At 40.2% G+C, this 26,846-nt stretch overlaps 1 protein-coding gene across 3 annotated transcripts in view; it reads left to right on the top strand.

The window, feature by feature from the left end:
• The window catches only part of Tbc1d12 (TBC1 domain family member 12), a 110,907-nt gene that overhangs the window by 26,984 nt on the left and 57,077 nt on the right, over nt 1–26,846 (top strand). For 2 of the 3 annotated variants that reach the window (XM_045141833.1, XM_004653035.2), the window contains exon 2: nt 2,364–2,475. In XM_045141833.1, coding sequence (XP_044997768.1) covers nt 2,364–2,475 — 112 coding nt within the window. Of the gene's footprint in view, nt 1–2,363; nt 2,476–13,151; nt 13,189–26,846 lie in introns of all 3 variants that reach the window. The other variant, XM_045141834.1, reaches the window with a different exon arrangement.

Genomic DNA, 26,846 nt, shown 5'->3' with positions numbered 1-26,846 from the left:
AACTGATAAATTACACACAGATATCAAACACTAGGTTAATAGACCATCCATTGGGATTTGAAATTCTTTTTCTTTAGTCCTATCCCCTTTTCTTCCCTCCCTCTCTCCCTCCCTCCCTCTTGTTGTTTACTGACAGGTTCTTTTTATTAATTTTTTGTTTATTTTTATTTATTTAAGAGTGTCAGAGAGGGCTGAAGAGATGGCTTAGCGGTTAAGCACTTGCCTGTGAAGCCTAAAGACCCCGGTTTGAGGCTTGATTCCCCAGGACCCACGTTAGCCAGCTGCACAAGGGGGTGCACGCGTCTGGAGTTCGTCTGTAGTGGCTGCAGGCCCTGGCATGCCCATTCTCTCTCTCTGCCTCTTTCTCTCTCTGTCTGTCACTCTCAAATAAATAAATAAATAAATATTTTTTAAAAAAAGAGTGTCAGAGAGAAAAAGAGGCAGATAGAATGGGCACACCAGGGCCACCAGCCACTGCAAACGAACTGCAGATGCATGCGCCACCTTGTGCATCTGGCTTACATGGGTCCTGGGGAATTGAGCCTTGAATCAGGGTCCTTAGGTTTCGTAGGCAAGTGCTTAACAGCTAAGCCATCTCTCTAGCTCCTGACAGATTCTTTCTACGTGGGTTATATAGTGACTTTTCTGTGATAAGCTTTGTTACATAGTTATTCCAGGAAAAACAATGCATGGGCATATATAACACCAGGGCATCAGTAAATGTCTTTTTAAAAAAATGTATTTTTATTTATTTGAGAGAGGGGCAGAGAGAGAGAGAGAGAGAGAGAGAGAGAGAGAGGGAGAGAATCCACCAACGGGGGCCTCCAGCTGCTGCAGACCAACTCCAGACGCATGTGTCATCTTATGCATCTGGCTGAGGTAGGTCCTGGGGAATCGAACCTGGGTCCTTTGTCTTTGTAGGCAAGTGCCTCAGCCACTAAGCTATCTCTCTAGCCCAGTAGATGCCCTTCTATTATACATAACAAAATGTTATTGAAAGTAATTAATTAATAGTGTTTTTGAAAATATTATGTTGCCAGGCTGGGGAGATGGTTCAGTGGTTAAAGGCAATGTCTGGTCTGCATTCAGCTCCCCATTACCCATATAAAACCAGATATACAGGGCTGGAGAGATGGCTTAATAGTTAAGGCATTTGCCTGCATAGCCAAAGGATCCTGGTTCGACTATCCAGGACCCACGTAAGCCAGATGCACAAGGGGATGCATGCATCTGGAGTTCACTTGCAGTGGCTGGAGGCCCTGGCACACCCATTCTCTTTCCTTCCCTCCCTTCCTCCTTCCCTCCCTCTCTTTCTCTCCCCCATTCTTTCTTGCTCTCAAATAAATAAATAAAATATATTTTAAAAAACAGTTGCGGGCTGGAGAGATGGCTTAGCGGTTAAGCGCTTGCCTGTGAAGCCTAAGGACCCCGGTTCGAGGCTCGGTTCCCCAGGTCCCACGTTAGCCAGATGCACAAGGGGGCGCACGCGTCTGGAGTTCATTTGCAGAGGCTGGAAGCCCTGGCGCGCCCATTCTCTCTCTCTCCTGCTATCTGTCTTTCTCTCTGTGTCTGTCGCTCTCAAATAAAATAAATAAAAAAATAAAAAAAAAACAGTTGCATAAAGTGGTGCATGTATCAGGAGTTAATGTGTAGTGGCAGGAAACCCTGGAGTACCCATACTCAATCTCTTTGATTACAAAGAAATAAGTAAAAATATTTTAAAAAGTGTATTACCTAAGTTACTTTAAATTCTTTGGTTCTAATATTCTTGGCTTTTTTAGTATGTGAATTACTGTATCAAAGCAAATACGTTTTTAATAGTTTTTATTTTTTCCCAGTTGATCATCTTTTTTTTTTTTTTTTTTTGAGGTAGGGTCTACTGTAGCTCAGGGTGGCCTGTGGCTATCCTCCTACCTCTGCCTCCTGAACGCTGGGATTAAAGCGTGTGCCACCAGATATTATTAACTGAGTTGTGGTAGGCTAAGTAATATGACAGTATAATTAGTAGAAACAATTTTATTTAAACATATTTTGTATTTGATTTAGAAATCTAAACCTAATTTAAAAATTACTATTTAATAGCTCCCTGGGTACAAAAAATAATTTGTGGGGGCTGGAGAGATGGCTCAGTGATTAAGGCACTTGCCTATAAAGCCTAATTGACCCAAGCTTGATTACCGGGTATTCACATAAAAGTACTCGCATAAAGCCAGATGCGCAAAGGGATGAATGCATTTGGAATTTGTGGTGGCTGGAGGCCTGGCACACCAATTCCCTGCCTCTCTTTCTCTTTGCTTGCAAATAAATAAATAAAATATTTTTAAAATTAAAAGAATAATTTGTGTAAATTTACTGTGTTTCAGAAACCTTTTTCCCAAGAGGACAAAGGAACTCAAATCAGCTCCTGGTTGGAAATTATTTGGTAAAGTTCCTCCAAGAGAAAATCTTCAAAAAACTTCCAAAACCATTCAGCAGGTAAGTACGAATATGGCGCCCACTAATTTTTTATAGCTTATGAAGTATTGTCCTTTTTACCAGGTACGGTAGTACACATCTGCAGTTTAGCATTTCAGGGGTCTGAGGCAAGAGCATTAACCATAAGTGCAAGGTCAACCTGGGCTACATAATGAGATCTTGTCTTGGTGAAAATAAAAATAAATAAAGCATCGTTTTCTTTATAATTAATCATATTCATTTTCATTTTTCTAGATGTAGACTTTGGAATATAGGCCTTTAAAATTAATGTTATTTTTTCAAAACAGGCTATAGTATTTTTGTTATAGTTTATGTTATAAAAATTCTCTTTCTAAAAAATACTTATTTGAGAGAGGGAGACAGACCCAGAGAGTAAACGAGAGTGAGTAGGGGTGTGCCAGGGCCTCCTGCCACTCAAAACAAACTTTATATGCATGTGCCACTTTATGCATCTGGCTTTACAGGTACTAGGGAATCAAACCCAGGCCATCAGGCTTTGCAAGCAAATTCCTTTAGCCACTGTGCTATTTCTCCAGCCCCCTGTAACAGTTCTTTAAAGTATGCAGAGCATGATGGCTCATACCTGTAGTTCTGGCACTGGGGAGGCTCTGGCAGGAGGATCACTGATAATTTGAGGCTTAGAACTGGGACTACACAGACTTCTTGACTAGCCTAGGTTGCAGATATTCTAAAAAAAATTAATTAAAAAAAATGAGGGGCTGAAGAGTTGGCTTAGTGGTTAAGTGCTTGTCTGTGAAGCCTAAGGACCCTGGTTCAAGGATCGATTCCCCAGGACCCACATTAGTCAGATACACAAGAGGGCACACGTGTCTGGAGTTTGTTTGCAGTGGCTGGAAACCCTGGCACGCCCATTCTCTCTATATATTTGCCTCTTTATATCTCTGTTTGTTGCTCTCAAATAAATAAATAAAAATAAATCAAAAAAATTTTAAAAAATATGAGGGGCTAAGCTGGGCATGGTGGCATACACCTTTAATCCCAGCACTCGGGAGGTAGGGGTAGGAGGATTGCCATTGAGTCCAAGGCCACCCTGAAATGATGTAGTGAATTCCAGGTCAGCCTAGGCTAGAGTGAGACTCTATCTCAAAAAGCAAACGAAAAAAGGGAGGGCTGGGGAGATGGCACAGCTGTTAAGGGACTTCTTTACAAAGCCTGACAGTCTCTGTTCAATTCCACAGTACCCATATAAAGCTAGATATACAAAGTAGTGCATGTGTCTGTAGTTCATTTGAAGTGGCATAGGCCCTGGCGTGTCCATTTTCATTCTCTTTCTCTCCTTGTAATAAATAAATAAAACTTAGAAAAAAATTCATTAAAGTAGAAGCCAGGTATGGTGGTACACACCCTTGAATTCTAGCACTTGGGAGCACAGGTAGGAGGATCACTGTGGGTTCAAGGCCAGCTTGAGACTACATAGTGAATTCCAGGTCAGTCTGAGCTAGATATGGTGAGACTCCACTTCAAAAAAAAAAAAAAAAGTTCTTTAAAGTAATAGAACATTGATTTTATTTCTAGTTATACTTGAAATACTCTTAAAAGACCATTTTCTGCTTTCTCCACAAACCATACAAATGCTTCCTGAGTCAAACTTAATAGCATTTACCAGTGGTATAGATTTTACTGGCTATGAATTAATGAAACTAAAAAGCAACATTACTAGTTAGGCTATGTGGATAATTATCTCTTGTAGCTTCTCTGCTCTTCTGCCTCTACGAAGGACTTTATAAATGAGAAACATTGCCACACAATCTTTTGGTAGTAGTTTAATTACTGTATATACATTATACTACCAATTATTCTAGTATTTGTGTTAATAAACCTCAATATTGAGTTCTTGAAGCTTTCAGGTCATATTTGACTCCTAAACTTATACTCAGCGTGAGATTGAGACTGGACATCAGTGAACCTGGATTACTTTTCACAGTTTTAAAATGTTTAAGTTGCTACTTAGAAGAAGCTGTATACTACATTCCCCATTTTTCTCCTTTTCAGTTCTAGTTGACCAATTTAACATGGCTAGCATCATAAAAGTAATCATGTTAGTCTAGTCACCTTCAAAATAGGAAAAAAAAGAAACCCGTCATTTAAGGATTTAATATTACCTCTATTGTTCAAAAGCAAAGCTGGTTTCCCAAGCAATGATTTTTGGATCTTTTAAAACATTCTTGGGTATGGAAATGTAGCTAAGTTTGTCAAGTGCATAACTAGCACAAAGCCCTGGGTTCAATCCCCAGCACCAGCTAAACTGGGCATGGTCTAATATGCCTATAATCCCAGTACTTGGAAGGTTAAGGCAGGAGAATCAGGAGTTGAAGGTCATCCTCTGCTGTAGTTTGAAGCCAGCCAGTGGTGGTGGTAGGGGGCAAAAGAGGAACAGGAAGGGTGTGAATATGATCAAAACACATTATTTACATGTACAAAAATGTCATAATGAAACATATTATGTATAATTAATATATGTTAATAAAAGCATTTTTTTCAAGGTAGCCCAGGCTGACCTGGAACTCACTCTATAGTCCCAGGCTGGCCTCAAACTCAAACTACCTCTGCCTTTTGAGTGCTGGTGTTAAAGGTGCACCTCAACACTGGCGCAATAAAAGCATTTTTTAGGCTGGGAGTGGTGTCACATGCCTTTAATCCCAGCACTCAGGAGGCAGAAATAGGATTGCCATGAGTTCAAGGCCACCCTGAGACCACACAGTGAATTCCAGGTCAGCCTGGGCTAGATTGAGACCCTACCTCAAAATATAAAATAAATAAATAAATAAATAAATAAATAAATGCATTTTTTGGAAGCTGATAACATTATAATTTTATTTGTTTGCAAGTAATTAAAATAGTAAGTAGTTTTTGTATACTTTCTAGGACATAAAGGTAGGGTCATGTGACTTTCAAACCTTGTTCCCAGGTACTTTGGTGTGCTGCAGCTAATGTATAGGGAAGACGTGAGTTATTTACAGTTTTTAGGCAAACTCAGTAGTACTCCACATTTGTCAGATAAGGTATAACCATTAATAAAGAGGCAGTTAGTATGGGGTGAGAATGAGGGTGATGGTGTCTAATTATTACAAGATTTAAAGGACTTTTATAATATGAGCAGCCACAAATGCCCAATTATGGCACATTATTTAAGAATTAAGAGCCTTGTATGGTAGTGCCTGCCTATAATTTCAGTTTGGAATTAGAAAGCTTGGACAGGAGAATCATGAGTTCAGGCCTAACCTGAACTGTGTTAAAAAGGAAGAAAAAAAAAGCTGGTCAGGGTGGTGCACACCTTTAATTCCAGCACTTGGGAGGCAGAGGTAGGAAAATTACTGTAGTTCAGGGTTATCCTGAGACCACATAGTGAATTCCAGGTTAGCCTGGGCTACAGTGTAACCCTACCTCGATAAACCAAATAAAGGAAGGGAAGAAGGAATCCCTTTTCTTTTATGTGTACTACCTTTGGAATGTTTACTTAATATTAATATAATAATATTATATATATGATACTTAATATTAATATAATTCTTTTTTTTTTTTTTTTTGTCCTGAGGTAGGGTCTCGCTCTAGCCCAGGCTGATGTGGAATTCACTATGTAGTCTCAGGATGGGATACCTTGCCCGGCTCTACGATAATTCTCACTAAATTTTTTTCAACATAAATTGTTATTTTTATTATTATTATTTTTTGAGGTAGGGTCTCTCTCTGGCCCCGGCTGACCTGAAATTCACTATGTAGTCTCAGTGTGGCCTCGAACTCACAGTGATCTTCCACCTCTGCCTCCCGAGTGCTGGGATTAAAGGTGTGTGCCACCATGCCAGGCTTAATAATAGTCCTATTTAGTAAGAGTTTATGTTGAGTTGGACATGGTGGCACACATCTCTAATCCCAGCACTCGGGAACCAGAGGTAGGAGTATCACCATGAGTTCAAGGCAGCCTGGAGACTACATAGTGAATTCCAGGTCAGCCTGGGCTAGAATGAGATCCTGCCTCAACAAAAGTGGGAAAAAAAATAGGACCTTTATTTATTTATTTATATTTAAGGGATGATCTAAAAAGTTACTGAGACATTAGGGTATTGTTAATTTAGAAAGTTAAAAATCTCTGCCATCTTAAGTTTTGGCTCCTCTTATAAATCTGAAATTAACTTTGTCTAGTCAGGTGTGCCTCATGCGTGTAATCTCAGTTCTCAGGAGGCTGTGGCCAGATGTTACAAATTTCAGGACAGTCTGGGTTATAATAGTGAATTCCAGGCTGGTTCTGTCTCAAATGCACCAAACAAAATTTGTCTAGTTTTTCCAGAAGGCCAGAGTTCGCCCTCTAGAGGCCAAACAGTGTATTTCACCTGAAGTTTTATACAAGCATTCTCAGTTGGATTATTTTGTAAATTAATATGCTGTGATATTTCTTTACTGTAGGTCTTTAAATAATTTACTGGTTGAGTTGCTGTTTTTACTGATATTCTGTTTGCTTTTAATCTGCTATTTTCATTTTGGAAAGCCAAGGCCTCATACTATATATATGGTGAAATTTGTTGGCTGATCAAGGAAAGAGCAGCTCTTCTTTATAGGAGGAGGAGTCCTACTAAAGCACAGCCATTGTCCTCTACAGAGCCTTCTCTGACCCTTTCAGATGACATTTTTATTTTTTAGCTTTCTAATTGTTTGTAGGAATTAGTGTATATTTTGGTGCTTCTTTGTGGTTCTGTTACCTGTCTGGAAGGCGTGACAGCATTTCCACTCTCAACATACTACTTTCATCATATGATGGAACATATTCATGTCCTTTCTTATCTACTTTCTCAGTCAGCATATGTCCTGTACTTGCCATTTGTCTAATTTTGCTGCCAACTGTCTTGAAATTGAGCATTATTTTCTCTTTATAGCAATAGTAGAATTACAACCTTATGTCTATACCAACATGAAACTTTTTTTCATAGCTCTTTGAATTATGTAAAATATGAATATTAAGCTGTATTTGAAAAACTTTACCATTTATCCCTTTCAAATGAATGTACTTGGACTTTGAAATTTAAGAATGAGTGTTTTACCAGTATGGCCATGAAGAAAGTTGACACATACATCATATTTTAGGATTGGTTCTTAAATAATTAAGGTTGTAGGTTCTTAAGCAATTAAGAAGTAACTAGTAATTCAGGTATAAAACTCTGTCTGAAAGGCCAGGGGTGGTGGCACTCAGCTGTAATCCCAGCACTCAGGAGGCAAAGGTAGGAGGATCACCATGAGTTTGAGGCCACCCTAAGACCTCTTAGTGATTTCCAGGTCAGCCTGGACTAGAGTGAGACCCTACCTTGAAAAAACAAATAACAAAAACTGTCTGAAAGGTTCTGAGGAGATGGCTCAGTGGGAAAGAGCACTTGCCAGGCAAGCTTGAGAGCCTTAGAGGGCTTGAGATGGCTTTAGACCTCTCCAGTTCAATTCCTTAATGCTCACATAAACAGGTGGGCATGGATATGGCATGCATGCCTGTAACCTCAGCCCTGTGGGAAGTGGAGATGAAAATCACTGCAGCGCCCTGCTCAGCTCCTTTGATGAAGAGAACAGCAGCTTCAGATTTAGTGAGAGAATTTGTCTCAAGGAGACACACAAATGAGCAGTAGAAGATACCTGATGTTCTTCTTTGGCCTCTGTGTGTGTGCACAGGACACACACACACACACACACACACTCACTCCAAAAAAAACAAACTAAAAAAAAAACTGCCTAATGGGCTGGAGAGATGGCTTAGCAGTTAAGTGCTTGCCTATGAAGCCTAAGGACCCCGGTTCGAGGCTCGGTTCCCCAGGTCCCACGTTAGCCAGATGCACAAGGGGGCGCACGCATCTGGAGTTCGTTTGCAGTGGGTGGAGGCCCTGGAGTGCCCATTTTCTTTCTTTCTCCCTCCCTCTCTCTCTCTGCCTCTTTCCCTCTCTAAAATTAATTAATTAGTTAATTAATTAAAATATTTTTTACAAAGTGAACCAGCCAGATGTGGTGCACACCTTTAATGCCAGCACTCAGGAGGCAGAGGTAGGAGGATTGCTGTGAGTTCAAGGCCATCCTGAGACTACATATTGAATTCCAGCCTGGTCTAGAGCAAGACCCAGTTGAAAAACCAAATAAATAAATTAATAAGCAAGTGCTGAAAACATTAAAGGCAAAATAACTTTCTGCCAGGTGTGGTAGCTCAGCCCTTGGAGGTAGTGTCAGGAGGATACAGGAGTTTAAGGTCACCCTTAGCTTTGCTCTATACTGATTTTAAGGCTAACCGGAGCTACATGAGACCCTGCCTCAAAAATAACAAAATAAGCAGTAAGGTTTATTAGAATAAAGTTGTAATAATATTTTGTTAGGTAATACGTTCATTATTTTCCTGTTGCTGGACAGAATACTCAATCAGAAACAGTTTAAGGAAGGAAAGGTTAATTTTGGTTTATAGTTTTGAGGGGTAGTGTCCGTCATGGTGGGAAAAGCATGGTAGGAGTAGACAGCTCATGTCACATCAGCGAGAAGGAAGTGGAGTGGACTGGTGGAGCTGGGCTGTAATACTCAAGGCCTGCACCTAGTGACGCATTTCCTAAAACAAGCCTTCACCTCTTAAAGGTCCTATAATCTTCCCAAATAGCACCACCTACTATGGATTAAGTATTCCAACATGAGTATATGAAGGACATTTGACCATCAAGGGCAATAATTTTTTTTTAAATTTTTATTAGCATTTTGCATGATTATAAAAAAAGTCCCATGTTAATTCCCCCCCCACTTTCTCCTTTGAAATTCCATTCTCCATCATATTACCACCCCATCACAATCGTTGTACTTACATATATACAATATCAACCTATTAAGTACCCTCCTCCCTTCCTTTCTGCAAATTTCATAACTTCATTTTTCTTTACCGCTGAGTAGAACTCCATTGTATAAATGTGAAGGGCAATAATTTTTAAAGCAGGTATTCAAAAAGGGGTTACTTTATTCTTAAGTATGAGTTCAATAATGTTTAGGGGTCATAATTTTTGGGAGAGGTGTGGTTTTGAGGCAGGGTCTCACTCTTGTTCAGGCTGACCTGGAATTTACTATGTAGCCTTAGGGTGGCCTTGAACTCAAGGTAGTCCTCCTACCTCTGCCTCCCAAGTGCTGGGATTAAAGGCGTGTGCCACCATACCTGGCTCTACAATTTTTTTTTTTTTTTTTTTTTTTTTTTGGTTTTTCGAGGTAGGGTCTCACTCTGGCTCAGGCTGACCTGGAATTCACTATGTAGTCTCAGGGTGGCCTCGAACTCACGGCGATCCTCCTACCTCTGCCTCCCTAGTGCTGGGATTAAAGGCGTGCGCCACCACGCCCGGCTTTCTTTTTTTTTTTTTTTAAACAGAAAGACTGATAATATTGTACACTAAGGGGGCTGAGGAGATGGCTCAGTCAGTAAAATGTTTGCCTTGCAAGCATTTAGGACCTGAGTTTGATCCCCAGAATCAATGTTAAAAAACAAAACAAAACTGCTGAGCATGGTGAATAGTGCTTATAGGTCCAGCACTGGAGAAACAGAGATGGATGGAACTATGGTACTCTCCGGCCAGCAAACCTAGCCTACTTGGTAAGTTCTAGGCCAACTAGTGTCGCTTCTCAGTCCGACCAACAGAAAGGAACGACGCCACGCAACGTTCTTCTCAAAGCAGTTTATTCAGGAACCTTAACCGCATGCAAAGAAAGAAAAAAATGAACCCCGAGCCCTTCCCAGTCCGTCCTTAAATCCCTAGCCTGTAAAGAGTCTGCCACGTAAGTCTCTTCAATAGGCTCACGTCAGTAAACCGTCAGATGGTCTGATCTGCGCAGTGTGTACCGCGGACGTGGCTATTCAGGGGTGTATAAGGAAGTCAGGTGCAAATCATACGACTTGGCAGCCGTCCCGGGCGCCATCTTGGAATGGCTGCCGCACCCGCTCCCTACAAACTAGAGAAACTATGTCTCAGAAACAGTGGACAACTCCTGGGGAATAACACTGAAGGTTGTCCTTTGAACTCCATGCACATATGTGCACTTCATACACACATACACACACACACAAATTGTACACTAAAGTAAGCAAATAGGTAAGGTTTGATTTAGAAACTTTTATCTTTAGTTGTTGGTGACACAAGTAACATTATTATGTCTTTATAAAATATGGGGCTGGCCAGGCATGGTGGCCTATGCCTTTAATCCCAGCGCTTGGGAGGCAGAGGTAGGAGGATTGCTGTGAGTTCTAGGCCACCCTGAGACTCCATAGTGAATTCCAGGTCAGCCTGGGCTAGAGTGAGACCCTACCTTGAAAAAAAAAAAAAGTGGGGCTGGAGAGATGGCTCAGTGGTCGAAGGTGCTTCCTTTCAAAGCCTGATGGCCTAGGTGCAATTCCCCAGTGCCCACATAAAGCCACACAAGGTGGTGCATGTGTCTGAAGTTTGTTTATGGTGGCAGGAGGTCCTGGCATACCTGTGCTCATTCTCTCAATCTCTCTCTGCTGCTTTCTCTCGGTTTAATAAATAAATAAAAATTATAGCCGGGCATGGTGTGCATGCCTTTAATCCCAGCACTTGGGAGGCAGAGGTAGGAGGATTGCCGAGAGTTCAAGGCCACCCTGAGACTATGTAGTCAATTACAGGTCAGCCTGAACTAGAGTGAGACCTTACCTCAAAAAACCAAAAGAAAAATATATATTCATACATATATATGCATATATATTCATATGTGTGTTTGTTGTGTATGTATATAAAATGAAACATGGGAAGATTATTTTGCTGTTTCCCCATCACGCAATTTTAAGCTTTCTTTAAAAGTATTTTATTTTTATTTATTTACTTGAGAGAGAGAATGGGCATGCCAGGACCTTCAGCTGTTGCTAATGAGCTCCAGATGCTTGACTGCCTTGTGGATCTGGCTTATGTGGGTCCTGGGGAATTGAACCTGGGTCCTTTGGCTTTGCAGGCGTGTGCCTTAACTGCTAAGCTATCTTATCTCTGCAGCCCAGGCTGGCCTCAAAACTCACAGTGATCCTCTTATCTCTGCTTCCCAAGGGCTACGATTAACAGCTTTTTGCTGCCACTCCCAGCACATTTTTAATTTTTAAAATTTTTCATATAAAATATATATAATTATTTACATGTGAGTATTTTTATACTTATACAGTATTATTATATAACTTCTATAACTTCAGGAAAAAAATATCATACATAATACTTTTTAAATGTGAAATGTAAATTTACATGTTTTACATAAATTTTCTTAGATATATGAAGCTTTTCAGTAGAAGTTGGTTAAGTATTTTAAAAATACTTTGGCTGGAGCTGGGTGTGGTGGCCCATTCCTTTAATCCCAGCCCTCGGGAGCTGAGGTAGTAGTTCGAGGCCACCCTGAGACAACACAGTGAATTCCATGTCTGCCTGAGCTAAAGTGAGACCCTACCTCAGAAACAACAAACAAACAAACAAACAAATATTTTGGCTGGGCTAGAGAGATGGCTGAGTGGTTAAGGTGCTTGTCTGCCAAGCATTAGATCCAGAGTTTGATTCCCTAGTACTCACATAAAAGCCAGATGCACAAAGTGGCTCATGCATCTGGAGTTTCTTTGCAGCAGCTGGAGGCTCTGACATGCCCATTCTCTCCCAATTTCTTTTACTTTCTCTCTCTATCTCTGCTTGCAAATAAACAAATATGCAAAAATAATATTTGGGGCTAGAGAAGATGGTTCAGTGGTTAAAGCCCTTACCCACAAAGCCTAATAACTCAGGTTCAGTTTCCCAGTACCCACATAAAGACAGATGCACAAAATGGCCTGTACATCTGGAGTTCATTTGCAGCACCTATAGATCCTGGAGTGCCCTGTTCTTTCTCTCTTCTCTTATCATTCTGCTTTCAAATAAATAAATATAAATATTTGCTGGGTGGTGGTGGCATATGCCTTAATACCACCACTTGGAAGGCAGAAGTAGGAGGATCACCATGAGTTTTAAGCCAGACAGACTGAGGCTACATAGTGAAATCCATGTCAGCCTGGGCTAGAGTGAGACCCTACCTTGAAAAACCAAAAAAAAATTGGCTGAGCATGGTGGCATACGCCTTTAGTCCCAGCACTTGGGAGGCAGAGGTAGGAAAATTGCTGTGAGTTTGAGGCCACCCTAAGACTACATAATGAATTCCAGGCCAGCTTGAGCTAGAGTGACACCCTACCTCAAAAAAACAAAAAAAATAATTAAAAATTTAAAAAATTTTTGTGAGTGCATGCACATGTGTGCAGAGGCCAGAGGTTAATTCCAGCTGTTGTTCCTCAGCCACCATGCACAGCATTTTTATGTGTGGTTCTGGGGATCAAACTCAAGTCCTCATGTTTTTGAGGCTGGCACTGACTTTTTCTCTCCCCAGCCCTGCCTAGTCAATTTTAATTCTTTCTATGTTAGCAGTAAAGAAACATGGCAAATGAACTGGAGATCAGATCAGAGTTAGAGTACTTTCTAACACGTATAATGTCTTGGGTTTCATTCCAACCCCGGCAAAGTAAAGCAAAAAACAAACAAAAATCTTAGGATAAGAGAAAAGCTACATTCAATGAAATTTGGCCGTTAACTTGATATTCAACTTCCAAATCACAAGAATATTGACAGTATTGTTTTTTGAGGATTATCACATGTGTTCTCTTGCAGGTGTGAAATTCCTACTTGTGGCCTTTTGAACCAGTTGGTGAGCCATGTTAAAAATTGCATTTATTAATTTTAAATAGTATTTCAGTTATATTGCCATTTAATTGACTGGGACCCCTGGCCTTTGTGAGTTAATAGGTAAAGTTTTTTAGTGCATCTACTTTGTCTTTTAGTCCTTAAACTGAAAGTGGGGCTGATTTCAAATGAACCATATTATCTGTAATTATAATACAATTGCATCCTAGATTGTATATACCCTATTTATTTCAAACTAAGATCTTTGTTCAGTATAAAGTGATTTTTTGTGTTTTAGTTTTAACAAGGCACTATTTATATCTTGGCACTCTTTATGTAGAAATGAAATTTTAATAGTATTTAGATGGTAGTGTGTATAGTATTACATTTTGAGCAGGTTCATTTATTTACTAGATATCCTTGGCATAATATTTGGCCAAGTCCTGAAAACATAATGCACCTCATCATTGTTGAGTTGTATAGGGGATGTGCTGTGTTCAAACTTCATTCTGGAAAAGTAATTAAATATATTACATCATTAAATGTTTTTCTTTTATTTACCCAATCTATTGTCACCTTGAAAAGGCAGTAAGTAACTACCTTTTTATCTGCATGTATGCTCTTAATTCATAGGTATATTTTGCGTTTTCTATGTATAAAATAAATAGATCTCACAAGTTTGTATGGTTTGAAGATTTAGAGAGGAACTAACAACAGTTCTGGGTCTATCCTTGTTGGAGGGGAGAAAAATATTATCCTGAAAAGATTCAATTAAAGAAAGCAGCAATAAAAAAAAAAAAAGAAAAAAAAAAAAAGAAAGCAGCAATAACTGGGCATGGTAGTGTATGCCTTTAATCTGAGCACTGGGGAGGCAGAGGTAGGAGGATCACTGTGAGTTGAAGGCCATCCTGAGATTACATAGTGAATTCCAGGTCAACCTGAGCTAGAGTGAAACAAAAACAAACAACAAAAGAGAAAACAAACAACAAAAAAGTTTTTTTTTAAATTTAAATTAAAAAAATATTTACTTATTTGCAAGCAGAGTGAATTAGAGAGACAGAGAGAATGGGCATACCAGGGTCTCTACTGCTGCAAATGAACTCCTGATACATGTGCCACTGTGTACATCTGACTTTATATGGGTACTGGAGAATCCAACCCAGGACAGCAGCTTTTTGCAAGTAAGTGCCCTGAGCCTTGGAGCCATCTCCCCAGCCCTAAATTTGATTTATTTTATTTTATTTTTTGATTTTTGAGGTAGGGTTTCAGTCTAACCCAGGCTGACCTGGAATTCACTATGTAATCTCAGGTAGGCCTTGAACTCATGGCGATCCTCCTACCTCTGCCTTCCCAGTGCTGGGATTAAAGTTGTAAGCCACCATGCCTGGCTTTTAACAAGCAAAATTGTGCTTGTACTTGCCAAGTGATATTTACTTAGGCCAGAGAATGATAAAATGCTTTGGCCAAAAAGTTCAGTTAAACTTGAACTTAAGTATGGATTTTTTAATCTCTCCTAATTCACATATTATGGAATGAAACTTGGCAGCAAAATCATTGTAATTGACCAAACCTGTCTACTCAAAAGTTGATAGTTTCGCTGGCTTGGATCAAGTTGTGTTAGAGAGTCTTTTTTATCTTAGGCAGACATGGTCTTGAGATGTTAGGTATGTCTACTTTTTTTTCAAGGTAAGGTCTCACTCTAGTCCAGGCTGATGTGGAACTTGCTCTGTAGCTGTAGGCTGGCCTCAAATCCACAGCAGTATCCTCCTGGCTCTACCTCTGGAATGCTGGGATTGATGGCGTGCCCCACTTAGCCTGGCTTAATGAATCTCTTAAATCAAGTCAGTATGTGTTAGCCTGTGGTCTTTTTTCTTTTCTCTCTCTCTCTCTCTCTTTCTTTCTTTCTTTTTTTTGAGATAGGGTCTGTGGCAGACAGCTTCAGGTTTGTTGAGATGAACTTCTAAACCAGGCGTAGTTATGGAGGAAGGGATATTTATTGAAGCTTACAGATCCAGGGGAAGTTCCATAATAGCAGAAGCTGGCCTTGCTTCCACAGGTCTAATCAGAGAGAGAGAGAGAGAAGCCACAAAAAAGCCAAAAGCCACAGGCACATTTTAGAAACTCCAGGTGTAACTAGGCGCTTTGTATATCTTTAGATTGGAATTCCAAACCTACCACCACACATTAATATCCGCCCAGTGATACCTCCTCCAGCTAGGTGGTTGCAGATCCAAACTACAAACTAATAAAACACTGAGTGTATCAGGGGCCATCTGTTTAAATTACCACAGAGTTGTATGTTGCCTAGGCTGGCTTTTGACTTGTATAACTGAGAATGACCTTGAACTTCTGATTCTCCTGTCTCTACCTCCCTGGATGCTGGTATCACCTAAATAAGCCACCACACCTGATTTTTGTGGTACTTAGTTCAAACTCAGGGCCCCAGGGCATGTGAAGCAAACATTCTACCAACTGAGAAGCATATATAGCCATCTTTTGCCTTTGTGTTTTTAAAAATTTTTTTTTGTTTATTTATTTATTTAAGAGTGACAGAGAGAGAGAGAGGGTGGGGGGGAGAGAATGGGCATACCAAGGCCTCTAGCCACTGCAAATGAACTGTAGATGCATGCTCCAACTTGTGCATCTGGCTTTGAGTGGGTACTGGCGAATTGATCCTAGATCCTTAGGCTTTGCAGGCAAGCGCCTTAAGCACTGAACAATTTCTCCAGTTCTCTTTTGTCTTTTTACACCTGTTTAGTCTACAATCCTCTGCTCTATCAGCTGGGCTACTAAAAGGTCTTGCTCTTCTGTCTTTCATGAAAGAGAGCTCCTATTCTTGTTTTAATTTATTTGAGGGAGAAAGACAGAAAGAGGCTAACTGAGAGAGTGAGCATGGTTATACCAGGCCTCCTGCCACTGAATATGAACTGCAGATGCATGTGCTACTTTATACATCTCGCTTTATGTGGGTGCTGGGAAATCAAACCCAGGTCATCAGACTTTGCAAGCAAGTGCCTTTAACCACTGAGCCATTTCTATAGCCCCTATTCTTTTCTTCTTAGTACCTCATCCATATTTTACTTCTTAAAAGAAGCCATTGAGGGCCTGGGGAGATAAAATAGTCGATAAAGTGCTTGCTCATGCAAGCATAAGGACCTGAGTTCAATCTCCAGACCCACATAGAAATACTGGGTGCAGTGACACGTGATTGTAATCTCAGTGCTGAGCAGACAGAGACAAGAGGATCCCAGGGTTTACTGGCCAGTCACACTAGTCTAATTGTCAAGTTCCTGGCCAGTGAGAGACCTTGTCTTAAAGGGGGGTTGGAGAAATGGCTCAGTGGTTAAGGCACTTGCTTGCAAAGTCTGAAAGTCTGGGTTCATTTCCCTAGTACCCATGTAGAGCTAGGTGCATAAAGTAGCCATGTGTCTGGAGTTTGTTTGCCATGGCAGAGGCTGTAGTATGCCCATTCTCTCTCTTTCTTGCCCCCATCTCGTCTTTCTCTGTCTTTGCAAATAAATAAAAAAAAAATTTAAAGGTAGATGCAGTTCCTGAGGAACAGCACCTAAGGTTGTGTGTACACACACACACACACACACACACACAGAGAGAGAGAGAGAGAGAGAGAGAGAGAGAGAGAGAACTGAAAGAGTCTGTGACTTTTTCTTTTAGCTGTAGAACCCAAGGCGTCATAGTATAATAGAATGCTTTTCTGCTACCAACTCAGTGTGTGACATTAGGAAACTGAAACTAGCCGGACTTGAAGAACAGTATTCTTGAACTGATCTTAGTTGCTTCTTTTAAGATTATCTGGGGTAGGGAGATGGCTCAGAGGTTTAAGTACACATCCTATGCAACATGAGGACTGAGAGAGCCTGAAACTACCTGAGTTTGAATCTCCAGAACCCTTGTATATAACCAGGCATGGCCATGTGAGTCCCACAGAGTGCAGAAACCAGGGAATTGCCCAGGCTTGTGAAAAGCAGCAATTTCTGGCATCATTAAGAGACTCTGGCTCAAATAAGAATGGGCAAAAGAGTGATGCAGTGGCCTGACATGGTGGTACATTTCTTTAATCCTAGCACTTTGGGAGGCCAAGGTAGGAGTGTCACTATGAATTTGAGGCCAGCCTGGAACCACATAGTGACTTCCAGGTCAGCCTGGGCTAGAGTGAAAAGAAAAGAGTGATGGAATGGTATGCACAACATTCTGCTCTAGCCACTATAGGGACATATATCACACATGCCAACCCCCAAGAAAAGATTGGCTTTCATTTCAGTGAATGAATAATTTACCTGACAAACATTGGCTATGTATAATATATATGATTTAGGTTCTTGGTATAGAATAGATACCCTGAGTATTATGTGCTAGACTAGAGTTGTGTTCAGCATATGATACTACAGTTGAATGTTTATTCTGCTTAGAGATGATATGTGATTTTTGTTCTGTAATGATCTGGTAAGAACTGAACAGGCAGACAAGAAGGAAAAAGCTATTTTAAATGCAGGAAATTGAACGATCAACTTCGAGTTGGTGTGTTTGTTATCTTTATGTCATTGGGACATAACTGAGAAATTGGTTCAAGAAGAGTAAAAGGCTTATTTTGGCTTATAGCTTCACAGGTTTCAGTCTGTGGTCAGCTAACTACATTGATCTTGGGCATGTGGTGAGGTAGAACACCATGGTAGGGAGCAGATGGTATAATGAAGCTGTTTATCTCACAGAGATGGGAAAGAGAACGAGGAGAGGGGGAAAGGGGTTCTGGGCCTGGGGTCTGACATCTTAAAGAGCATGTCCTCCACAGCCTACCTTTTTCCCACTAGTCCCAGTATGTTAAGGCTCCCCCACCTCCCAAGTATGTCACAGGCTCATGATTGTTTGTTTATTAGAGAGAGAGAGAATGGGCATGCCAGGGCCTCCAGCCATTGCAAACAAACTCCAGACACAGGTGCCACCATGTGCATTTGGCTTATGTGGTTTCTGGGGTGTCGAACCCTGGTCCTTAGGCTTCACAGGAAGCACCTTAACCACTAAGCCATCTCTCCAGCCCCTGGTGATTATATCTTTAACAGTGTAAGATTTCAGTGGAAATTTAAGATCCAAACCCTAAAAGCTTGTGTCTCAAGGATGTATTGTGAAGATTAGTGAATTAAATTTTATCAAAAATACTTGTTTTACAGCTGGAGAGATGGTTTAGCAGTTAAGGTGTATGCTGGCAAAGGACTCAGGTTTGATTCCCCAAAACCCAAGTGAAGCAGATGTACACAGTAGCGTACCTGGAGTACTTTTGCAGTGGTTTGAAGCCCTGGCATGCCCATTCTCTCTCTCGGCCTTTTTCTCTCACTCTCCCTTAGATATAAATAAATAATTTAAAAGTACTTGTTTTAGTCTCTTCCTCTCTCTCTCTCTCTCTCTCTCTCTCTCTCTCTCTCTCTCTCTCTCTCTCTCTGTGTGTGTGTGTATAGTATGCATGTATTGGTGGCCTTGTGATACTCTGTGCTCACCTGCAGTGGGGTGCACTTGCCTGTAGTGGCTAGAGTGGAAAGTCAGGTGTCCTGGTATTGGACTAGGGTTACAGGTGTGTGTAAGATCATGCACACTGTTAATGTAGGTCCTGGAGATTCAAACTTGGGTGGCTTCAAGCCCTCATGTTTGCACAGGAAACACAGTTAATCACTGAGCCATCTCTCCAACCCCCTAAATACCTCAAATTCATATATTAGAAAAATAATTGTGAAAGCAGTATTTAAGTAAGTTAAGTTAAAAAACAGTAGGTTTGTAGATAAGGACATTAAGATTGACGTAGTAATATCTCATTCTGTTTCCTAAGCAGTGGATTATTAGCATTCCCACAGGAAATGTATGAAGAATATAAATCTATTGGCTCCATAATTGAATTCTTAATGTCATTTAATTTAGTGTTTTTCAGTTCTTATGTACTTGACTGGATATTTTTTTCAAATCTGTTACATTACATTTTTAAAACATAGAGACATATTTATTAGCCAATAATAATATCTTCTACCTCGATTGAGCAGGATCTTTCATTCACCACTCCACTTGACAGGCTAGCTGGCCCATGAAGAGAGGAAGAGGCAGATAGAGAGAATGGGCGCACCAGGGCCTCCAGCCACTTCAAACAAACTCCAGATGCATGCGCCACTTTGTGTATCTGGCTTACATGGGTCCTGGGGAATTGAACCTATATCCTTAGGCTCCCCAGGCCATTTTTCTATTTCAACCATGCTGCACTTACAGATGCCATTACAGGATCCTGATTTGCCTAGGTTCTGAAGATCTGAACTCAGATATTCAACACTTACATGTCAAGTAGTTTATCTACTCAACCATTCCCCCAGCCTATGCTCTATCACTTAAAAAATATTTATTTACTTGAAAGCAATGAAAGAGAGAGAGAATGAATGAATGAATGGATATGGGCATACCAGGGCCTCTTGCTGCAAATGAACTCCAGATGCGTGCACCACTTTGTACATCTGGCTTTATGTGGATACTAGGAAACTGAACCTGGTCCATCAGGCTTTGCAAGCAAGTAACTTAACTGCTAAGCCATCTCTCCAGCCTCTACATCACTTTCTTTTCTTTTCTTTTTTTTGTTTTTCAAGGTAGAGTCTTACTCTAGCTCAGGCTGACCTGGAATTCACTATGTAGTTTCAGGGTGGCCTCAAACTCACAGCAATCTTCCTACCTCTGTCTCCCAAGGGCTGGAATAAAAGGCGTGCACTACCACCACGCCTGACTCTACATCACTTTTTATAGTTCATTATTCCCTACTGAAATTTCAAGTTGCCTTTATTTCCTTAAATATATTAAGTGCAGTGTCATATGTGGACATACCAATTTATGGAAATCTTTATAGGTCTATTTATATCAAATAATTCTTCAGCTTGTTTTTGCTAGCTAGAAAAGGGACCTTATTTCTTTTTAAGCCTGGTTACCTTTGTTTTGGTGCTGTATATTTGAAGTATCATATATAAAAAAAAAAACAATTTGAAAGTTAAAGTTGTATCATACTTCAGAACTTTGATTCATGTCACTCAAGTGCATGATAACACTAGGTTATTATTATTCCATCCTGAAGGACTCTAAATACTGTTAATTGCTGTCCAGTGTTGGCAATTCTAGTGGACTGTCTCTCTGTGAAAAATACAATTTTGACTTTTTGTAATTCTATTTGAGTAAGTTGGAAGCTTAATTAGCTTTTCAACCAACCAAATTTCTACATTTGACTCTTAACTATATTTAAGTGTTACCGTGGTTTCAAATAAGCTATTGATTCTGAAGTAGTGGGTTTTGACTGAGTTGAGTTTTTAAAAGACTAGATTTTAATTGTGTTGCAGAAGTTATAGTAACAAACATTTGGTTTTTTTATTATTTTATTTATTTATTTGACAGAAAGAGGAAGAGGCAGATAGAGAGAATGGGCACACCAGGGCCTCCAGCCACTTCAAACAAACTCCAGATGCTTGCACCACTTTTTGTATCTGGCTTACATGGGTGCTAGGGAATTGAACCTTTATCTTTAGGCTTCACGGGCAAGCACCTTAACCACTAAGCCATCTCTCCAGCCCAAACATTTGGTTTTGTACAGACATTATTTCCACTCTGGAGAATAAACTCAATAAAGGTAATATCCTACCCCCCACACCAAAAAGATGTAAAAGTTGTTATTTGTCTATTAAACCAACTGCATTCCTGTGGTAAATGAAAATTAACTAGGTACCCATTTTATGTTGCTGAGTTGACTTACTAATGTATATACTTAAATTAATAAACCCATTTTTAGCACACTTTTAAGCTTATGGCAAAATTGAGCAGAAAAACTTAGAGAATTCTGTATATCTCCATATACTTATAAATGGCACCACACTAGTACATTTATTATGACACATCAATTGTAGCACATTGACACATCATTCCCCAGAGTCCATAGTTTGCATTGTGGTTCATTCCTGGTGGTTTACTTTCTATGGATTTTGGCCTACCATTGTGTCATGCCAAGGTAGTTTCACTGCTCTATAACCCATTAATGTTCTGCCTGTCCATCACGTCCCCTAACTTTTCTATTTGTTTGTTTTCAAGGTAGGGTCTCACTCTAGCCCAGGCTGACTTGGAACTCACTCTGTAATTCCAAGCTGGCTTTGAATTCACAGTGATCCTCCTGCCTTCCAAGTGCTGGGATTAAAGGTGTATGCTGCCATGCCTCCTCTCCCTAACTCTTGATAACTACAGAGCTTTGTACTGTCTTCTTTTTACCTTTCCCAGAATGTCATATTCTTGAAACCCTGCAAACCTTTCAGGTTGGCCTATTTTTACTTAGTACTATGAATTTAAGTTTCTTCTGTGTCTTCCATGGTTTGATAGTTCTTTTCATTTCTTTTTAGCACTGAATAATCCTCCATTGTCTGGGTATATATTTAGTTTATATTTTTCTAAGGGACATCTTGGTTGCTTTCAGGTTTTGGCAATTAAGAAAATAGCTCCTGTATCCGGGTGTGGTGACACACACTTTTAATTCCAGCAGTTGGGAGGCAGACTTAGGAGAATCACTGTGAGTTCAAGACCATCCTGAGACTCCATAGTGAATTCCAGATCAGCCTGGACGAGAGTGAAACCCTACCTCGAAATACCAAAAAAAGAAAATAGCTCCTATGAAAAATGTGTGTATTAAATTTTTGGTTTCTTTAGTAAACATCAAAGATTTGTGATTCCTGCATCATACAGTAAGAGTACATTTAATTTCACAAGAAAATATTTAGTTGTCTTCTAAATTCACCATACTATTTTTCATTTATACTAGCACTGAACAAGAGTTCTTGTTACTTCTCATCCTCTCTAGCATTTGGTGTTGTCAATGTTTGGACCATAGTGGTATCTCACTATTTCAGTTTATAATTCCCTAGTGATATATCATCTTGAACATCATTTCATATGCCTATTTTCCATATACATGTTATCTTTGGTGAGGTTTCTATTGAATTTTCTTCTTTTTTTGAGGTAGGGTCACACTATAGCCCAGACTGATGTGGAATTCACTATGTAGTCTCAATGACACCTCAAACTCATGACAATCCTCCTACCTCTGCCTCTCAAGTGTGGGATTAAAGGTGTGTACCACTGTTTGATTTATATTGTTGAATTTTAAAAGTTCTCAGAGCTTGCCCAGGGATAAGAATTATTTACATCCTCATCAACCAGAACCATCAATGAATATGCAGGATATTCAGGAAAAACCCTCCTGAAGGTTTTTTTGTTTGCTGTCAGACATTACAGAGTAAAAGGTGACAAGTAGAAGTAAAGATGATTGGGTAGGGTGTGGTGGTACAAGCCTTTAGTCCCAGTGTTGGGGGGGTTGTGTTGGGAGTTCAGGAAAGTCCTTCAACTCCAAATCCTGAGCTCATGTTTGTATTCAACCAAAGAACTGGGCAAACCAAACTGAGAAGGATAATTATTAAATTATTATATTTATTTAGGGAAGTATAAAACCAAGGGAAGTGAAATGGATATCCCATGTGGTCTGGGAGCCTATGTGATGGTCCTGGAAGAAATATGAAAAGAGATTTAGAGAGGAAAGAAAAGAAAGTACAGAGGGCTGGAGATATGGCTTAGTAGTTAAGGTGCTTGCCTGCAAAGCCAAAGGACCCAGGTTCACTTCCCCAAGACCCACATAAGCCAGGTACACAAGGTGGCACATGCTTCTGGAGTTTGTTTGCCATGGCTGGGGGCCCTGGTGTGCCCATTCTCTCTTCTTCTCTCTCTGCCTCCCTCATTCCCTCTCTCTCAAATAAATAAAAATATTAAAAAAGAAAAGAAAGTAGAGAGCTCCTTCCATGTGGAGTTCAGGAAGTGGGTGGTGAAGGGTCAAGGTTTTCTCCTCTCATCCCAGCCCAGCTTAACAGAACCTGGAAGTTCAGAAGTGATAAATGGGCAGCCAAGAGGGCCCTTGCCACTGGTAAGGGTTTATTCATAACCTTATTATAGTGGGCTTCAGATTCAAGTGAGCCAGAGTGGGGCCTGATTGATCTGGGCTAAGGCTGGCTCAAGAAGAGGCCAGCCATGACATAACCAACCACAATGTCAGTAACAGATTTAAATTCCAGGAAAGCAGACCTCCCTCCCAGGAAGTAGTAGCTTGGGTCATCCTATGGAACTCTCCAGATTCTTCTCTGGCAAAGTAAAAACTGCGAGTATAGGCCCAAAGATATTCCTGGTTTTACTTCATGGGCCCAGTCATACTTATTGCCTTAATTCTCCCTCTGAAGAAGTAACCCTAGCTACCTTAGGGAATCAGGGTGGAGACCCATCTGGCTTCTTTAAGCTGAGTGGGGTTGATGGGTATGGCAGTTGGGAAAACTTCTCTAGTGGACTATCTAAGATACTCAAAAAGTGTACTGGTAGAGTGCAGGAAGACAATCTTGGAAGAAAATGCCAGGAAGAAAAAATGAAAGCAAGGAGTTGGGAAGTGGGCACACAGAATATTGGAAGCCTTTAAAGTTTCCATTCTTGTTGACTTCTAGGCCTTGGAAAGCATTTGAGGGAACCCAGTAAATCAGCTTAAATTATCTCAAGACCTTCTGAGCATGAACTGACTGAGATACACTCCCAGAACTGTTCACTGAATGGCACAGTAGTGTGTGATATGGTCCAGATCTGTTCCTATATGTCTTGTAAAACAGATGGGATATTAGTAGAGCTATCAGGAATATAGACAAAAACCTTGATAATGGCAAATATGCCACCCTGGGTGGCCATGAGGATGTTCATAGCCATATGACTTTGTATAATTATCTTCTTAATCATTTGAACCTCAGAAATAAGAAGGAAGATTTGGGGCTGGAGAGATGGCTTAGTAGTTAAGGCATTTGCCTACAAAGCCAAAGGACCCAAGGTAATTCCCCAGGACCCACATGAGCCAGATTACAAGGTGGGGCATGTGTCTGGAGTTGGTTTGTGGCAGCTGGAAGCTCTGGCACGCTCATATTCTCTCCCCCTACCTCCCTCTCTCTCTTTTTTTTTCTCTCCCTTTCAAATAAATAAATAAATAATAATGTTTTAAAAAAGAATGAAGATTCAGGCTGGAGAGATGGTTCAGTGGCTAAGGCACTTGCCTGAAAAACCTAATGACCTGAATCCAGTTTCCCAGTATTCACATAAAGCGTGGTGCACCCATTCATTCATTCATTCATATGTTTTCTCTCTTTCTCTCTCTCTCTCTCTCTCTCTCTCTCTCTCTCTCTCTGCTTGCAAATAAATAGAAAATTTCTAAAAAGGAAGATTCCTTTACCTGTGTCATTTAAAGTCTTTTGGGTATATTTAGTGAATTTCTATGTGCTAGATGACATCTTCTAAGCCAGTAGGTAGAATACAAACCAAGACTAAATGATCATGCCATTGAAAAACACTCCTAGCTTATCGGTATTTTAAAACTGGTAAATTGACTAGGTGCTCTAAGGATGCCAAGGTAGGATGATCACCGTGAGTTTGAGGCTAGCCTGGGACTACAAAATGAGTTCAAAGTCAGCCTGGGCTAGAGAACTTACCTCAAAACAACAACAACAAAAACTTTTGAAAGCAGATGAAACTTAAAAATGAGTTTATATAAAAAATTTAAAACAACATAATTAAAAATTTTTTATATCCCAAATAAGATTGTTCAGGAGCTGGGAGTGGTAGTGCATTCCTTTAATCCCAGCACTTGGGAGGCGGAGGTAGGTGGATCGCCGTGACTTCGAGGCCATCCTGAGACTGCATGGTGAGTTCCAGGTCAGCCTGGACTAGAGTGAGACCCTACCTCGAAAAAAAAAAAAAAAGATTGTTTAGTATCACCAATATTTTTATTTTTAATTTTTATTTATTTGAGAGACAGAGAGAATGGGCATGTCAGAGCCTCCAGCTGCTGCAAACAAACTTCAGACAAATGCACCACCTTGTGTATTTGGCTTACATGGGTAGTGGGGAATCAAACTGGTGTCCTTTGGCTTTGCAGGCAAGCACCTTAACTGTTAAGCCATTCCTCTAGCCCCAGTATCACCAAATTTTTAAGAGAGATGGAACTATGTATTCTGATTCAGTAGGGAGAAAAAGGCTATGAGTTGGAAATCATATAATAGTATAAAAATAATGATAGCCAATGATAGTTAAGTACTACTAAGTGAAAATTCTTGACAACTTTAAAATACATTTAATTTTCTTCTTATAAATTAATATCTTCTGTGATTGCCAGATAAGTTCCATGACTCATACAATTATCATGTAACATTTGAGAATTTAATAAAGAATATTGCCAAGCATGGTGGCATATACCTTTAATCCCAGCATTCAGGTGGCAGAGGTAGGAGGATTGCCAAGAGACTACATAGTGAATTCCAGGTCTGGCTGGGCTGGATCAAGACCCTACCTTGAAAAAAACAAAAACAAAATAAATAAATGAAAGAAGTTCATGGTTATTTGTAGCTACATAGTGAGGTCAAGACTAGCCTGGACTACAGTGGAAAACTGTTTCCAAAAAAGGGAAAAACAAATGCTTAAATGGAGAAATCTAAATGTTTCTACCAAGAGCATATTATGTCCAGTAAAGTTCATGTCTTTTTTTTTTCTTTCATGGTTGGGTTCTAGCCCAGGCTGACCTGGAACTCGGTGTGTAGTCCAGGCTGGTCTCAAACTTCCAGCAATCCTGTTACCTCTGTGCCCCACCCCCACTCTGAGTGCTGGGATTAAAGACACAGTGTCGCCATGCCTAACTAGTTTCATATATTTTTAAAAATATTTTTTATCATTTATTTAATTTCTGTGTGTGTGTGTGTGTGTGTGTGTGTGTGTGTGTGTGTTATGGGGGGAGAGGTAGATAGAGAATGGGTGCATTAGGGCCTCTAGACCCTGCAAACCAACACCAGATGCATGTGCCACCTTGGGCATCTGGCTTACATGGGTCCTGGGGAATTGAACCTGGGTCCTTTGGCTTTGCAGGCAAGTGCCTTAACCACTAAGCCATCTCTCTGGCCCTAGATTTTTTTATTGTATTTATTTATTAGAGAGAGAGAGAGGCAGATAGAGAGGGAGAGAGAAAGAACAAGTGCTCTAGGGCCTCCAATCACTGCAAAACACATGCACCACCTTATGCATCTGGCTTACATGGGTCCTAGGGAATTGGTCCTTTGGCTTTACAGGCAAATGTCTTAACTGCTAAGCCATCTCCCCAGTCCTAATTTCATATCTTTTATTATGTATTTATGTATTGGAGAGAGAGAGAGACAGATAAAATGGACATGCCAGGGCCTCCAGTCACTGCAAACAAACTCCATACACATGCGCCACTTTGTGCATCTGGCTTACATGGGTACTGGGAAATCAAACCTGGGTTCTTAGGCTTTGCAGGCAAGCGCTTTAACCACTAAGCCATCTCTCCACCCAACTTCATATCTTCTAATAGTCTTATCAGGTTAAATCAATTAGGAAAATATTACAATACAGAAACAGTTGTTTAGAGCTGAGAAGATGGCTGCATGGTTAAAGAAACAGTTGTTTTCTTATATTTTATTTTATATTTTATATATTTATTTATTTGCAAGCAGAGGGAGATAGACAAGAGACAGAGAAAACAGGCATACTAGGGCCTCTAGCCGCTGCAAACAAACTCCAGATGTAAGCACCTCTTTGTGC

This window comes from Jaculus jaculus, chromosome 1, assembly GCF_020740685.1.
Source record: "Jaculus jaculus isolate mJacJac1 chromosome 1, mJacJac1.mat.Y.cur, whole genome shotgun sequence".
In the NCBI taxonomy this organism is placed as follows: Eukaryota; Metazoa; Chordata; class Mammalia; order Rodentia; family Dipodidae; genus Jaculus; species Jaculus jaculus.
Note: the sequence above shows the minus strand (reverse complement) of the source record. Positions and strands in the feature narration are given on the sequence as shown.